The 17403-nt window shown below is 38.2% G+C and overlaps 1 protein-coding gene across 1 annotated transcript in view; it reads right to left on the bottom strand.

Annotated features, from left to right (window-relative positions):
* Positions 1-8281: 8281 nt before the first annotated feature.
* ttc17 (tetratricopeptide repeat domain 17) overlaps positions 8282-17403 on the bottom strand; it is an 18941-nt gene continuing 9819 nt past the window's right edge. Inside the window, exons 11-25 of the mRNA XM_017414300.3 lie at positions 17004-17156; positions 16600-16715; positions 15427-15583; positions 15212-15283; positions 14682-14906; positions 13955-14174; positions 12625-12744; positions 11147-11439; positions 10885-11038; positions 10683-10803; positions 10259-10418; positions 9768-9851; positions 9278-9397; positions 9045-9188; positions 8282-8933 (exon numbers count right to left, since the gene is read on the bottom strand). Of these exons, the coding sequence (XP_017269789.1) occupies positions 8802-8933; positions 9045-9188; positions 9278-9397; positions 9768-9851; positions 10259-10418; positions 10683-10803; positions 10885-11038; positions 11147-11439; positions 12625-12744; positions 13955-14174; positions 14682-14906; positions 15212-15283; positions 15427-15583; positions 16600-16715; positions 17004-17156 (2271 nt within the window). The 3' untranslated portion in view covers positions 8282-8801. The remainder of the gene's footprint in view (positions 8934-9044; positions 9189-9277; positions 9398-9767; positions 9852-10258; positions 10419-10682; positions 10804-10884; positions 11039-11146; positions 11440-12624; positions 12745-13954; positions 14175-14681; positions 14907-15211; positions 15284-15426; positions 15584-16599; positions 16716-17003; positions 17157-17403) is intronic.

The raw sequence follows: 17403 nt of genomic DNA, 5'->3' as shown, positions 1-17403 counted from the left end.
AGCCCAATTAGGCAAAGCAAAATAGATGCAAAAGAGGCCGTATTATTCTGCAAACTGGAAAAAGCTTAGCGGTTCTTTCATGTATCTGTGAGTCAAACCGAACCAAAAATTCAGATTTAATGATTTTTTTTATTTTTTATTATTTTTCTTCTTCTTCTTCTTTAAATGGCTCCAGGTTGGATTTCCTCTCTCAGCAGAACCACAAGTGGCCCCTCAGTGTGATGATGCGGAGCTACACAGAAAGGTAAAGGGCTGCCGCGGTCTCAGTCCTGCAGACCCCCCCTCCTCACACACACACACACACACACACACACACACACACACACACACCCCTGCATAGGGCAGAATGCTGAAACGCGTAGTAACGGAGCGGCGCTTGGCCGACCGATGATGCTATTTTTAACTCCCATACTCAACATGCCTGGCGCTGCGGGTTTCTCTGCTCAAGGTGCTACTGTACGAGAGGCAAAAACCTATCTATATATAGTCACCCATCTATACATGTACATACAGGCAGGGCAGGTCCCAGCGGGCAAAATTAGGCTTTTCTGCACAAAGATACAATGCGACTGAGAGGAATAATCCACCACAAAAGCTTCCTTTCTGTCTAAATGTGTCTCTTTAAGAATGGAGACACTGTCTCATTCATTAAAGCTGCAACCTGCAGGATTTCCATGGCACTGCATTTGCAGGACATTGAACTTTTCTTACATTTATCTGTTTTATTCACATTTGAATGATTAGGAAAAAAAACACATTTACATTGGTCTTACAGAGGCAAATATATATATTGAACTTATTTTTATGCAATATTGCATATAAACACATTAATCTTTTATTTGGTGTGTCTGACTAACCTTCCTGAGTGCATGTAAAAGATGGTAGTGTACAACGGCTTGGAAAAGTATTCACACGCTTTGATCCTTTCACTTCAGTTCAGTTGTGTTTAATTGTGAAGCTTCGGTTCACAGCAAAACTCATCTCAGGGAATAAAAGGAATAAAACAACTCTCAATCATAAATCCAAATGAAATCCAGATTTAACTCAACTCGATTCTTTTTATGTTACAATACATTCACATACATTACACTATGAAATACCATTTTGTAAAAGTTGTTTCACAAAGCCGACAGACTGTGTCGAATCAAATCTTTCCACATTTTGTCATGTTACAACCACAAACTTCAAAGTGTTTTATTGATTTTATGTGATAAACCAATACAAAACAGCACATAAATGTGAAGTTAAGGAAACATGATACATGGTTTTCGTTTTATTGTTGTTGCTGTTTATGAAAATCTGAAATAGTGTAGCGTAGATTAGTCCTCTTTACTCTGATATCCAGAACTAAAATCCAGTGCAGCCATTTGCCTTCAGAAATCACCTAATTAGTGGAGTCCACCTGTGTGTAATTTAATCTCAGTATAAATCCAGCTGTTCTGTGAGCCTCAGAGGTTTGTTACAGAACATTAATCATCAAACAGCATCATGAAGACCAAGGAATCCCCCAAACAGGTCAGGGATAAAGCTGAAAATAGAAATAGTACGGCCCATGCTTGTCTACCTGAACTCACAGGCCGAGCATTAATCTGAGAGGCAGCCAAGAAACCTGTGCTAACTCTGAAGGAGCTGAAAAGTACCACAGCTCAGATGGGCGAGTCTGTCCACAAGACAAGGCTACAAATCTGGACTTTATGGAAAAGCAGCAGAAGGAACACCATAAGAAGGGCTTGTTGCAAACCATGTAGAGACACAGCAAACATGGGGAAGAAGGTGTTCTGGTCAGATGAAACAAAAATACTGCAGAATACTTGAGGCTGGAGTGGACAATGACACGAAAAAGCCAGCCAGAGCTACAATGAAATGGGTCAGATCAAAGCATATTCAGGTGTTAGAATGGCTCAGTTAAACTCCAGACCTACATCCATTCTCGCCATCCATTTTGACTAAGCCTAAGCTGTTTTCCCTCCACTTTACAATTATGTGCTACTTTGTGTTGGTCTGTCACATAAAATCTCAGGAAATCACTATAAAAGCTGTGGTTGTGAGATCACAAAATATGAAAAGTTAAACCATCAAAGAAAGAAAATGTTCAACCTAGTAATAGGTATTTGTTCTTTTTTATTGTTATTGTTTACACACATTTAATCAGTATGACAGAAAACACTTGTGTTTTCTTATAGATATGGCACAAAGAATGAATCCACACATTGTGTATTTTGTTTAAAAGCTTGATATATTTTCCAAAACATTTTATTAGTTTCCCTAGATGTCTTAGATTATAATACTGTAAGAAGATCTTGAATCACTGAAGGTTTGTGCACTGAAGGAAACAGCATTACAGTGAGAAGCTCTGTTATCTTAAGAGCATAAGGTAATTGGTAGTACCTTAACTTTTTGATATTCATAAGTTTTCATGTCTTTTATTGATGCTGACTGATTTAATAATGAGATACAAACAGTTTTGGGTCAGGCCATGAATGACTCCATTCTTACTTTCCATCTCCGAAAAACATCACAATTGACATTGGTGTTTGTCAGGATTACCACAAAGACCAAAAGTTGGACTTGTTAAATGCAGAAATAAAAAAATAATAAAAAAACTGTTTTGAAAGGTGTTCTTGAAAACATATCTTCGATGGTTGAAGACATTTAATGTGCAACATCTCAGCAGCACACAGAGAAACACGGTGGACTTGGTGGGAACTGTCCATGGTACCAAAACAACAGAAATACACAGACTGCAGCCTCCAGGTTAAATGGATGGTAAGTTGGGTTTTAAAGAAAGACATCTGTAAATGCTGAAGATTAACTGATTACTGTGTTTTCTATATGAGCTAGTTTAATTAAGCAATAAAGTAAAAAATAAATAAAATAAAAATTGTAGTTAGAGATAGCAACTTGTGCTGTAGAGCAGTGGTTCCCAACCCTGGTCCTCAAGGAACACTATCCTGCATGCTTTTAATCGTTTCCCTGCTCTTCAGCAGGTCTTCAAGTTCTGCAGAAGCCTGTTAATCACTCACTCTTTTAAATCAGATGTCAAAGCAGAGAAACAACTAAAACCTGCAGGATAGTGTTCCTCCAGGACCAGGATTGGGAACGACTGCTGTAAAAAATGTGAGAAAAAAACAAAAGAAATAGGGAAAAAAGGCCATTACTGTCTTCAAATACCTAATAAACTTGGAAATTAACCAATATGTATATATATATATATATATATATATATATATATATATAAAACTAGTAAATCTCTTTTAGATTCAGTCTAAGAACATAAAGCATAATTCTGTGAAATGGTGCAGTATTTAGAAGTCAAACTGAAACACACAACAGAAAAGGAAGAAGAGGTGACATTTTCGATGTGAAACAAATTTTTACATCAAGTTTTGAAATTTTTTCTAGAAAATGAATTGGAATGGAGCTCTGTCATCAAAGGAGCTGCTGCTCGTCCACTTCAGATGGAGTCAGCTGAGGCGGTTTGGTATTAGGATACCTCCTGAATGGATTTTAGCTTCATGACCCAAATTAAGCAGACTAATAAATACATGAATAAAATTAAAAATCCTAACATGTTAATATTAAATCTTACACCCAGACTGTCCCGTTATTCTGTATGGGGTTTCACTGTGTATTATATAGAACTGTGCAAAAGTCTTTAGGCTCCCTTTGTTTTCTTTGAAATATTTACCCTGAAAGGAGTCAAGTCCTGCAATGTTTAAAGTGGTCTCACTTAATAGCTTTACCACAGAGTTTCTGAACATCTTTTAACCAACACACAAGACATATCTTAACTCAGAACTTTTAAACTGAATCCAGTCATCTGTCAGACATGCCTAGGTTGGACACACAAAACAACAAAACACGCTAAAAATAAACGGTTTGGTGGACATGAGGCTATATTTTGCATCAGCAAGTTGATTTCTAAAAACATATTTAAAAAGATTTGACATATCTTAGCTTGGTGTGACGTGTGGCTTTAAAAATGCAAAGAAACTGAACAAACAGAGAACAAATGAAGATGCAGGCCTAAAAATAAAAAAATAAAAAAGTATTTGCCCACACATGACTGTAGTTGTATGCAAATCCAGATACTTTAAGATGAAATTGGTCTCTCTTAGTTCAGATTAAATTTACTTGACAAGAACAGCATAAAAAAATGTTAGAACAGTTCCACGGTTGCTTTAGATGTAAGTTGTTCAGTCAGTGTTTTAAATTGAAATCAACAATAAACTATACTTTACACGCATGCAGACACACACAAACAATACAAACATTGCCTGGTTTCAGCTATAAGTTGAAACAAGTTGCAAAAAGAAAGAAAATTAATTTCACTGTGTGCTTTTAAGTCCAGAATGAGAGCTCTGGAGATGACCTCTTACAATTGTCACAGGTTTTCATAATTCTGTATGGCATTTTATTTGTGTAAACCAATTGTAATTGTTGTGTAACCTTTGCTGCCTCTTGGCCAGGACTCCCTTGAAAAAGAGGTTCTTAATCTCAATGGGCCTTTCCTGGTTACAAAAAAACAAAAACATGAATAAATAAAAATGTAGGCTAGTATCCATCAGTGTTTGCAGGTTTTATTTCAGCCACTGCTTTCTAACTGCTTCCACTCTTTTCAGAAGGCTTTTCTAAAGAGTGTTTCCGTGGGAATTTGTGCCCCTTCCTTCTGTAGAGCACTTCTGAGCCCAGGCACTGATGTCTGAAGACAAGGTCCAGCTCCCAATCTGTTTCTGTTTCATTCTTAAGGCGTTCGACGAGGTTAGGGTCAGGCTTCTGTGTTGCGCCAGTTAAGTTCTTCCAAAAACCGAACTCATCAGACTTTATAGTCCTTGCTTTGCGCACTGGGATGCACACATGATGGGACAGAAAAGGGCCTTTTCTAAATGTGTCCTAAATGTCTTGGTATAACTGCCCATCACAGGAGATCAGGGGTCTAACCCAAACCCTGCCGGATGCACAGGTTTGTCCAAACGCTTTTGGCTGTATCGTGCATCACAAGCAGAAAAACAGCAACTACAACTGAAAAAAAAAAAGATGAAAAATCTTTTCAAGACCTGAGAATCCTCTGATGTGATTAGTCCTTCTGTTAGTTATCTCCCATTCAAAGGTTTTAAAAGAACAGCTTTTAGGGAATCAACCTGGTGGTGCAAAGAAATCATCTTCATGTTAAACTGGGTTCATCTTGGCATGTTTGGTCCTGAATTGGAATATAATCTGCCTTTGGGACAGACGGCTCCAGTAACGGAATAGGAAAATGGGACTTTGCGAAGCAACGAAACTCGAGACCTGATTCCTTGAGAAATGTCCAACAATGCAGCAGTTTTCGTGTTCAAGGCTCAAGCCAATAACACTTAAAAAGATGGCCACCTCTCTGGGAGTCAAACATGGCGCACATGTTAACACATATGGAATGTGCAGGGGGAAACAAACAAAGAAAAAAAAAACAAGTGAAGGATTTCCGCATTACATAAATCATTGCATAAACATATAAAATAAAACATCTACACATCTACATAGGCAAACGTTTAGAATAAGCAATGAAAAAGACATGGCATTCTTCCCATGTTTTGAAATCTTAATCCGCCTCATCTCTGTGACTTTAAAATAGCCTTTCATGCCCACGCAAGAAACTCACTGTTATTACATAATGTCTTGCAGCCGCATTCATTCAGCGAAGCTATATTAAGCCACAGTGAGCTAAATTTAGAGTATTTACACATGGTGAGGACATATTTCACCGTGGCTATGAGCATGAAAAGTTTAGTGTGAGAACAAAAACAGGGAAACTTATTAGGCCCTTGTTAAAGCAAGATTCCTCTTAAATCACCTATGAAGTCTCTGTAGCTCAGCAAATATAATAAGTGTTGCAAATGAAATGGCAGACCCTAAACCAGCCTGTTGTAAAAGGGAAAAAAGAAAAAGATCCAGCCTAGTAAAGGGCGTGTAACACACAGCACGTCAGCGTTAAATTATATTTTAGAGACCAGAGCACCAAGGAAAGAACAAGTTCGATGTATACAGTGGAGATAAACTACTAATCAAATTTGTACTACTGAGTTAAATAAAATGCACCATCTTCAATGCGAATGCAGGAACAAAATGAGCTGCCTCAGCTTCAGAGCACCTAAAAGGACTCCCAGTGAGGATACGATCGCTCTTGAAAACACTCAATGAGAAGGGAGCGTTCACACACACACACACACATTCAATGCAGTGCTTCAGTGGTGTGCCAACTCACATGCCTATTACATAACAGAGCTCCTACTCCCAAGGCCTAACACCCCTGACAAATCCATGCACGCTTTGCTGCACACGAGCTATTTATACACTGCACCCAAGACAGGGGCTGGTCGAAAATACCTCTCCAGTCAATTATTCATTGAGAAACGTTCCAAAACGGAGTGGAGAAGAAAAGGGGGGGGTGGTTGCACAGGAATAGACCGAGGAGATAACAATAAATAAGATCCATTAGCAATGCAGCAGCAGGTTTGTCCACAGTGGTTCCGAGGGAGAGGGGCTGGGTGGGTGTCTGTCTGTATCTGCAGATTTCTCCTGTTGTGTTTGTGCTTTATATTTATAGGAGTGTGTGCACACACTTCAGCTCCTCTGCAACCATCTTGTTCCTTCGTGGGCTTTTTAAAAATAGCACGCTGCTCCGCGCTTGGGCCATTTTTAGATTATTTTTTTTTTGCATTTTCAAGCTGACAGAAAGAGAAAAAAAAAAAAGAAACAAAGTGTCTTCTCGCACGAACACTATGTGGATGTACCTTTTTATGTGAATGAACACGCTGTTCCAGCTTTAGTTTATGCGACTCCGTGCTGCATGGGCAACACGGCACTCCAACCAGCAGCTTTAAAACCGCCAGGGGGTTTCGGAGTTCGGACTCAAGTCCATGTTGCTTTTATGCGTTGATGTTGTCGCAAAGGTCCACAAACGTAAACATTTTTATAGGTTTATTTTGGGACAACCCCTTTTTTTTCCAATTTGACTAAAACTGGTCAGATCCACCCCCTGAGTTTCCTTGAACCAAAGTTTAGTTGTTGGTAAATAAGAGTCTTATAGGGACTAATGAAGCAAAAATGACTGATTAATGCAACTAGTTATCAAAACAACAAATCAGTTTGAAATTTAATGAGTGTTGCTGATATGGAACTCCAACAATGCACATTGTCCTATTTATGTTCCTTAGAAAGAACACATCAGTGTTTTCCTATTTTTTATTTGTAAATCATATAGTTTAAAACCTGCTTTTTTAAAAATATATAATATATCCAAACCTACACGATGCAGACAACACATGTATAAATGTTTGTTCTAAAAACTAAATAAACAACAACTGGTATTTCTGAAATTTGTAGCTTAAAGCAGCTGGTAACGAGTGCAAATTAAAGGGAAAAAAAGCTATGGGAACACTTTGAATTCATTTTGTTTTTAAAACAGTCATTAGGATGGACTGAAATACTGAACAAGAATTTTTGTTTTTTTTTAACAAGTTTCATTTTCAAACATTACCTGCTGTCCCAGACATTAAAACATTAAGGCTGTAATGTGTGAGATTATAACAGGGCACTTTCTGAAACATTAACACTAACATGCTGTGGGAATAGTACTTTTAAGTACTGAAGTACAGTAATAAAGTACTTGGTTTTAACTAAAAAAAAAGGCAACTGATTTTATCCTATAGAGGGAGAGTTTTAGTAAATGGGAGTCTGGCTACAAAAAGTCAAACAGCGCCACCACTAGGCCAATTTCATAATAACACTTCTCTTGGCTATAATAGTTGTTGATCAGGAGTTTATGGCTGATAAACAAAAGACGGTGTCTCTTCAAAAAGTACTCTAAGGCAACAAATGATGCAAAACAAAATGAAATCCACACATCACCTTTAATACTGTACATTTAAGAGTTTTAATAGATTTTCTTTTATTTTAATGACTGTCGATGATGAATCCTTTTCTGCCGAATGATTTCCATATGTTGAGAAGCAAATGCTATAGCATATTTTATTTTCACTCTTTTTATTTATATTAGCTCGTAGCAAAATCAGTTTGTAGGTCCCATATAAATAGGAATGCTAGAGAGAGGGGGGGGGAGTGCATAAACTGAGATTTCCCCTTTCATTTTAAGAAGCACAAACAGTGAGGGCAAAAATCATTTCACCTCTGAATGGAGAAGCATTTGCTTTACCATCTCAGCAAAAAAAAAAAAAAAAAAAAAAAAAAAAAAAAAAAAAAGCTTTTTCAAATACTGTGTAAGAAGACCCTTTTTGGCACCACATTCAGGTGGTAGCGTGTCATTATTGTTGAAACAATGAGCCAATGTATCTGTTTTTGATGCCACATTCTTACACCCAATTGTCTTCAAGAACGACGCTGATTTCTTCCAAGCAGCCCAGGTTGAAAATAAAATTTCAATAGAATTATCCAGAGTTTAAAAGCATTACTTTTATCCCACTTACAGTTTTGAAATTCAAGCAAATGTAGAAAAATATACATATATATTACGGTCAGAATATGTTAATTGCTGGAAAACAGAAAGTTTTGCAGTTTTGGGGCAAAATGATCAATCTGATACGCCAAACCCAATTCTGGGGGGGTAGATTTAACATCAACAGAGACAAGATTTCCAAAGCATTAATGTTGATACCCCCCTTTTTTTGTAAATTTAATTTTTTTTCCTTCCTTTTTACTTTGTGCAAACTACCTGTGGTTTTAATCAGAGTCTGTCTTTGAGTGTGTGCATGTGTCTAAGGGTTTAACCGATGGGTTTATGATCACATGGGGTCAGTCTGAGGGGCTTAGGGCTGGCGGCGCTCCCTCTTGGTGAGCAGGTAACACTGAATGGTTCTCAGTCGATCTTTGGCTGGGGCGAACTCCGGCTGCAGCTTCAAAGTAGACTCGTACCAGTGCATGGCTTTTTCAAACTCCTCCTGTTATCCAAAAACAAAATAGAAAGAAAAAAGACAAGGTTTGATCACCGATGGCAAATTAAACGGATTAAAGAGGACCTGGGCAACACGCAGTCTGGTTTTGCTCCTCACCATTGCGATATAGACGTTGGCGAGGGTAAAGTGGTTTACGACGAAATGAGGGGCGATCTCTACTGCCATACGGGCCACTGTAAGAGCATCCTCCCATAACCGAGCATTCTGAAAGATGTTGGCCAGGCTGATGAGTGGAACGTCCTGCTCCAGGAGTAACAAAGAAAAAGAATTACAATCAGAAATCCTAATCAGAAAGCCTAACTGTTGGGAGGGGTCTGTATCTAACTTGCCTTCATGTGATGAGGAGCATAGTTAAGGGCTTGGCGCAGGCAGTCGATGGCTCTCTTGCCTTGGCCTTTCACTCTCCAGTACAGCGCAGCCATACTGGATAAAACCCAAGATGTTTGGTTCTATAGTTTTAGAGTAAAGAAGAGGAAAAAAAAACATGCATACAAACAACATTTAATAAGTTATGTCAATAGGTGTTGAAACAATCAGAAAAACAGACTGCAGCTGTTAGGTTGGCTAAAACTAAATAAGCAGACATGACAATAAGAAGGCTTCAAACTCTAAACCCTGCTAAGACTGATCCTGCTTTTACATCTTTGTCCAAGCTGCGAAAACTAGACTTTAATAAGAAAATGTTTGTAACAGTTTGTTAGAATAAAAGCAACAATAAAATGGCAGATCCTGTAAAGAAAAAAAACAACAAAAAAAACAACAAAAAAAAACTACAAAATATTACTTGGGAACTCGCTCGGATCACCTGAGAGCTCTTACCTTCTCCAGTACTTTAGCAATGCGTGTTCCCACCTGCTCAAAGGACTGGGGGGAGAACTTATCTTTGCCAAGGTTCTGCAGGACCTTTAGTTCACAAGAATAAACAGGTGAGACAGAACGAAACAACTGGGCCGTGCTGATTACGTAAAAATAGTATAAGAAGTTTAGGTTTTTTCAGAAAATAGAACACTGATTTTTGTTTTTTGTTTGGTTGGTTTTTAGGCTCAAAATATGCATCACCCACAATTCCTCTGTATTCAGATGACACTATGAACCTTTCACAAAGCCTCCACCCCCCAAAAAACCCCACAGTATTTAAGTGCATGTGTGGAAATGAAATACTTTTCAATACAAAACTCTAGTAAAAGTAATGACTTTTGTTTTGTGCGATTCCTTTTTGTTCTCATAAAAACTTAAAATTGTATAAATTTAATTTATGTTCAGTAAGCATGTTGATCACAGTACAGTACGTGGTCTCTGCCTCAGCGTACCTCACGCAGTTGGCCCTCCCCGGTGTAGTGAATGGCGGCGCGATTGGCCACGCCTGCCAGGTGGTCCAGGGTGTGCATGCTGGCAGCCAAGTTGGCATTGCATAAAGGTTCAGCCGCTGGCTCCTGGAGCGGAGTGGCGAAGTCTATGTGCTCCGTGATGCTGCAGGGAAGTGGTGAACAGAAAGGAAAAGTCAAAGGTGGAATTTTGGTTGGTGATACGCTGTAACGCTGAAATGGCAGAGGCAGCAATATATATTTTTAATTTATTTTCTATTACATATTCACACTTAACACAAATTATATGTTTATTTTTTCTTTACAGCTCACCAAGATGACCTTTGCAGTAAATTGGCATTTTATGTAACTATATACATTAAATAACTTGATTTTTATTGATTTTTGAACAAAAATATTTCAGTCTTACTCAATATTCTTGGCAGAAACAGCCAACCAGGTACTAGCTACAGTGGTGAGGTCAACCCTTCGTGTCCGTTGGCACTCCTCTGGTCCTGGCCAACCTAGACTTGTGTAGTCTTTCCAGCGACCTGCTCCAAAACATCCACCTCAAGTACTTATTTTTGTATCGATGATGTTGCATTTAAATAAAAGGTAGTTTTGTTTGTTACCTGAAGGACCAGGGGACGGGATAGTTGGACCACTGATCTCCAGGACAGAACTCCCTGCAGACATGGACTCTTCAGTCTGGCTGTCCTCAGAGATGGCAACGTTTTCTGACCCATCCCCCTTAGGTTTCCGGACCCGCTTTACCTGGAAAGTGATCTAAAAACCACCAACAAAAAAACAGAGCATTTCAGTAATGATATAAACCAGTTTAAACCACAGGTATTTTTTACTATTGCATAAAAATTGGCTAGCTTCCACACTTACCCACTCTGCTCCATCATCATCCTCACAATTTCCAAAGCATGGCCCACTTCCTGCCCGGGCACCCATTACGCGGTCATTCTTTAGCACTCGGATCCCTCGTAGGTCTCCGTGTTTCCCTCCTACATCCAGGGCTCCTTCGAACGCTCCCATCAGGTCCTCCTTCAGCTGCCATTCCTCCTCTTTCTCCACTCCCCCGTCTCCAAAGGACGGGGTCATTTTAGTGGTTCCGGAGGTAGAGGGAGACGGCCGCTGTGCAGCTGCTTCGCCGGAGCCATTACTATCCAAGATGACCTCTGAAAGGTCAACGTGACAGGCATGAGCGCAAGAGAAATGGGAGAAGTTGTGCTGACCTACAAAAGAAACTATTCAGGACAGAAACAGCATCTGGTCATTTCTTTTATTTATTGTTTTGGTCAGGGCAGCAAATTAAGCAAACTCAAATGTCAGACTACTAATACTACTATCTTATATACAAGTAAGTGAATAACATTTTCAGCTTTTTAACCTTCTTTTGGTTCTACAAAGTGATTTACAGTGTGTTTCTCATTCAATCATTGACACACACATACTTATGCAGTGCTTTAGATCTACAGCGTACAATCTATATTTACATATTTTTCTTATTATTCTCACTAGAAATCCAATAAGCAAATTGACATCTGTTGGAGGTGCAGGGTACTGCTCCAAAAAGACCTTGGCTTGCTGTTGGGATGGAGATCAAACCCCCAATCTTAACGTAAATAGTATGGCAGTATGGATACAATCAGTGGGTTTAAAGATATTTAAGAAACTTTGGAAAAATGAACTGCTACAACATTATACTTAGACTAACTCAAATGGCTGCATAATTAACAGTAAAACTGGATATAAAAAACTAACATATTCTATACACTAAAGAAAATTAATTATCGTTTATTAATTATGTCTACTATAATGTTTTAATAATATCTGGATAGGAAGTATAAGGAAGAATTTGTCACCCTCTGATGTGTTTGATAAAATGTTTTGTGAATTGGGCTGTAAGAAGTATGATATCAATTATTGTAATAAGGTCTGATTGGTGCAATATCGTGTACAAATAATAATGTGTGAAACTAGATAAGGGAATGTACGAATGTATGTGGGGGATGTGAAATAAGAATAATGATTTGACTAGATGTTGGTGTGGGGGTATGGTTTGAATTGCATTGTTTGGTAAATGTGATGTATTTTGTGTTCGAGGTCCCTGTATAAGCTAAAGCAGCTTCTTGGGAGTTCCACCTTTTTTTTTAACAAAATCTTGTTTCCTCAGCAAACAGTTAAACACACTGAATTTTATTGTGCTGAAGTGGATGACTAAAAATAATTGGACAGTATTATTTGTATAGAAAAGGGCTGTAATCAGATGAATTTGTTAACTATTTTTTTAAACAGCCTTAGCTACAACGCTTTAGAAAGAATTTCCTAAACACTTAAACTTGCAGAAGTCTTATTCTTACTCTCAAAGAGCAGCGTATCTTCCATGGCAGAGACTGCAGCTGCATCCTGCTTGTCTTCACTGTCCTCCCAATCCTCCAGATGAATGCTTAGGTCTTCCTCAGCCATACAGACACCACCGTCTAAATAAACACAACATAGTTTTAGTTGCTATTTGAAACCTTGTTATCATCATGAAAATGTACTAGAAATATAGAGTGCATTGATTACATTCACACTTAGATGCAATCTAAAAAAACTAGATATCAAACAAGGGTAGTTTAAACATGTTTTTTTGAAAAATCGGAAAGTAATAATTAGGTGGGAAATATTGTAAATGCATCTCATCATAACTTTATTTCATACAAGCTGCTAGAGAAGAGTAGACAATGTTAAATCAAAATTATGTGCACAAAAGGTGGATCCTCCTGAAGCCACAACATGACAAAACCTGCCATGTTGTGGCTTGTGGGGCATTTCATATTTTGAGACATTGCTTCCTCCCTTTTAATGTTTTTTTTTCCCCCAAACTGTTTATCCCTCCATCCCTGATGACAATTTACTGCCTCAGTTTCCTCTGGCTCCACTTGTACAATCCCTTAATGTGAAAACACTCACTAATGTTCAATATTGTATGTCTGTCTTTGTTGGACAGATAATATTAAAATAATTTATTCTCATACAGGTGGGATGTGATGCTCTCTAGCTCTCATATTACATTTCATCTTACACGTAATGCTAGTCATTACTTTTCATGCTAGCTGTTTTTGTGCTTGAAAAAAGCCAGCACTAAAAGCTAAAGAAGAAACTGTTTCAAAGTTTCAAAGTCTTGCTTGCTAGAAAACAGGTTGAAGTAAATGTAGCGAAAGCGTCCTAACAAGTGTTAGACATTGCCAATGTTTGGAAAATCAATAAAACATGGAATTTTTTTTTTTTTTTTTCTTCGATTTAATGATTTTAAATGCTTATTGGCCAGTGAAGCTGTGACATGAACAGTGTAGTTGTTAGCTCTGGTTAAGATGAAGATTCAGTGCCAACTTCTGCACTGGTGCTGAATAGATTTTAGACAAACGTAACACTATTAAGAATACCAACCAAAACTATTTGATCATTAATAAGTTGTAACATTCCTCAAAATACTTTAAACACTAATAAATCTCCTAAAACAACCCCACTTTTGAAAAAAAAAACTTATTTTTTTTATACAGAATGCTCTCTTTGGAATGATTCTAACTAATTTGTTTTAAGTCTCAAGCCTTTCATCTTCTTTAAAACCCATTATATTTTCTGAAGCTATGCCTTAAAAACATAACAAAATAAAAACTTCACCTCAATGTGTTTTAAGTTACTCACGTGAGCAAGACTGTTGGTGTGGAAGACTGTAGAGGGAGGGGTAAAACTGAAGACATCGCAGCAACGGTAGGCTGGTGCGACACTGTTCACAGCCAGCAAAGGATGAGAAAGAAGAGGAGGAGGACAGGGTCGTTTCCAGGATGTGGCGGAACAAAGCCAGAGCACCTGTCACATTGCTCTGGGCCAAATGCACACTCACCAGGCTGAGCAGGGTGTGAGGCTGAGGGAGGAAAACGGAACAAGACAGCGGAAAATTAGCTAATGGGTAACATGTGAAAACTGACACCAAGATTTAGCAGATGTTTGTGTACCTCATGCTGACAGAGAGAAAACAAGGAATGAAACGGTCCAATCATGCATGTAGTTGCAATTTCTTGTGGGTAAAGTGACTTATGTTAACCGCTATTGCTGGCGATGATTTTCCTAATAAAATATTGTACAGGAACAGAGTTTTTGTCACTTTTTTTTATTACAATGGCTTTTATTTTATTTATTTTTATTAGCACTAATCAAAAACTGTTTTTTTTTGTTTCTATAAATTATTTTTGTTGGTTAACCCAAGCTTTGATTTCACAAGATATTACTCTGTGGATCTTTAACATTTTTGGCAACAAACTCAACCTTAAAATTTGACAAAGACGCTCCTTCAGTTCAAACATGGGGAATTTCTTGCCACTGTTCGATCAGCTATGGAACTGTAAAAGGTGACAAGCCAGTGTCTCTTTACCTCTGATGCATTAAGAGCCAAGGCATGTTCCAGCAGTGTTTGTGCTTGGGTGGTCAAGCCGTGGTGCAGCAGCAGGTTAGCAGCATTGGTAAGAGGCGAGTGGCGGTGGGAAGGCGGCGCTGAGCTCAACACTTGTCGCAGGCACTGCAGGGCAAGGCTGCCATTGCCTTTGGCCCGCCAAAACAGAGCTGCCTCATTGTGGACTTGCCACAGTGGTACAGTAGTCTGTGAACACAAACAAAGCTTGGTTAGTTCTGAAAGGGACGACTTAGTATGGCATCAGACAAAAATGACTGAGTGGCTACATCAATTCATCATCAAATAAGAGACGTGAGGTCTTTTATCAACCTGACTCAGTAAAGTAAATGTGTAAGCATTGACTTAATATTGTGTGAATTCTAATTTAATAGTTAGACAAAAAAACATGCTACATGCCACTCTCCTTGTTTAAGATTAAAATGTATTTTCCAGTTGGTAGTGGGATATAATTTGCTGCTGTTAGCACAGAGGAGTTAAGAAGCTTCCTTTACTTGTTTCATAGTGTGAGCAATTCTGTTGCCACTTTGCTCCAGTGTAAATCCTCCACTGCGTACCCGGAGTATCTGTAAACACAGAAGTATATTTTATTGTTTCATCCATTTTTTTTTCTCTGATTAAACACTTGAACTCTGAGTAATGCTGTAAAAGCGAAGCGTATGTATGAGACTTATAACAGTCCACAGTGTACTGACAAAAAAAAAGATACCTCAGAGGCAAAGGGATCTGGAAGCTCCTTTTCTTCCAGGGGCCAGTCTAATGAAGCGGGCAGAAGGGCTGGGTATGGCTGGGGGACAGTGCCACAGTCAGGTACACCTACAGCCTGGGAAGGACTGCTGCTGCCATACAGCAGAGTTGCCACCGGGCTGAATAAACACAAATAAGACATATTTAATCTTGTTTTTATAGTATTATAAATGCAACTCTAGAACTACAAGCTTGATCTATGGTTCTTTATGAGACTGATGCACAGTCCAGTGTGGCACATGCTTAGTGATCTATTTATGCTGAATCTGAATAGCCTAACAAATAATAATAATCAACACTAACTTTCAGCTAAATTACTACAACATCAGTAAGGGGAAGGACATTATAGGAGGTAAGTAAGAAACTGAAAACTGCAGTTACAAACGACTTTTTACCACATAAAAAAACCCTGATAGGCCACTACTGTTTTTTTTTTTGTGCAAGTTCTAAAAACCAGTCAGTTTACATAAGTGTGACTACAAAAATGCAGCCCTGGTTATTTAACTGTGCTCATCCTTATCTTTCAAGTCAAAAATATCTGCCATGTGTGAGACTATGATGAAAGTATTATTACAACTCAAAGTATGGTTGCTTCAGCTGGTCAGGAGTAGGTTAGTCAGCTTATGTTTAAGTCCAAAACAAGTTGGCTCAGCTAACTACTGAACATACAGACTGACCATCATGTTTCTTTCTTTATTTTGCTAGTTTTCTTTGTTTTGTTTTTCTCGATGAACAGAATAAGGCCAGGATTCATCAGAATTAAATTATGACATTTCTTCAGGGTCCAAGGGATATCATTTTCACACAGTCCAGCCTTTAATCCCAATAAGAAACATTAGGGATGCTCTGGACAGATCTTTACAGAGATCCAGTTCTCCCATGATCAATATAAAATCTTGGCAAAATGTGACAGTGTAACAAAGTTATATTACAAGGCACACAGCAACCTTGTAACCTCTGCATTAATGTTAAAAAAAAAGCTTTAACTCCAGTTGTAAAGTATTATTTATTGATGAATGTATGCAAATATTTTGAACTTATGTAGCTTGTAACTATACTGCAGCTACGTTACCCCAAAAGAGAAGAAAAGAGGAAGAAAAAAAAACAAACTACTGGTTCAGGAAAATGTACTGACCCGAGGCCCTGGGTTTCAGGTGAAAGGTAATAGGTTGGCAGCAAGTGAGCAGGAGGTATGTCAGAGTACTCATGTTCACAGTCTGCTTTCTGAGGCCACAAGATCTTCTGTATGTCCTAAAATTAAAAGCACATTTTCACTAAGCATTCACATCATATACACTTTAGATCTATTAATCTGGGTTTTTTTTGTTGTAGAAATATAATGTGTTTTTTTTTTTTTTTTATACAGATTTTCTAAATATGTAGTTAAAATAAAGAATGTGTTTATGGAAACCCAGAAATGATTTAAGCTCACTGCAGTTTGTGGAATATTTTGCATTATCACTGGAGACGTTTTCTTTTATACCACTGTTTTCAAAGCAAGTGAAAACGAACTTTGTACTCATAGTTCTCATATTTGACCTGTGTGTAATCTTGATGGCTCCCCCAGAGGGCAGCAGCGGGGTCCTGGTTTCCGGACACGGAGGGATGGAGTCGGGGGCTGGCTGCTGTCTGGTTTGAGTTGCGTTCTGACACAAGTGCCACGCTGGAAGCTACAGACACATCCTCCCCAAACTTTGCACAAAAAGAGAAACAGAACTTTAGATACTTAACATGAGCTGTTAAATGAATCTGTGCTCCTATCCCCACCCCCTTATGGAGTTAGATTTGTTTCACAATTATTCAATCAAAAAAAAAATCATGTCAAACAAAAAAAGGAGTACTCAATCAAAAAAAAATCATGTCAAACAAAAAAAAAATAGTATTCAATCAAAAAAAAATCATGTCAAACAAAAAAAAGGAGTATTCAATCAAAAAAAAA

This window comes from Kryptolebias marmoratus, linkage group LG15 (genome assembly GCF_001649575.2).
Source record: "Kryptolebias marmoratus isolate JLee-2015 linkage group LG15, ASM164957v2, whole genome shotgun sequence".
Classification (NCBI taxonomy): Eukaryota; Metazoa; Chordata; class Actinopteri; order Cyprinodontiformes; family Rivulidae; genus Kryptolebias; species Kryptolebias marmoratus.
The sequence above is the reverse complement of the archived record's forward strand: the minus strand, read 5'-3'. Positions and strand labels throughout refer to the sequence as shown.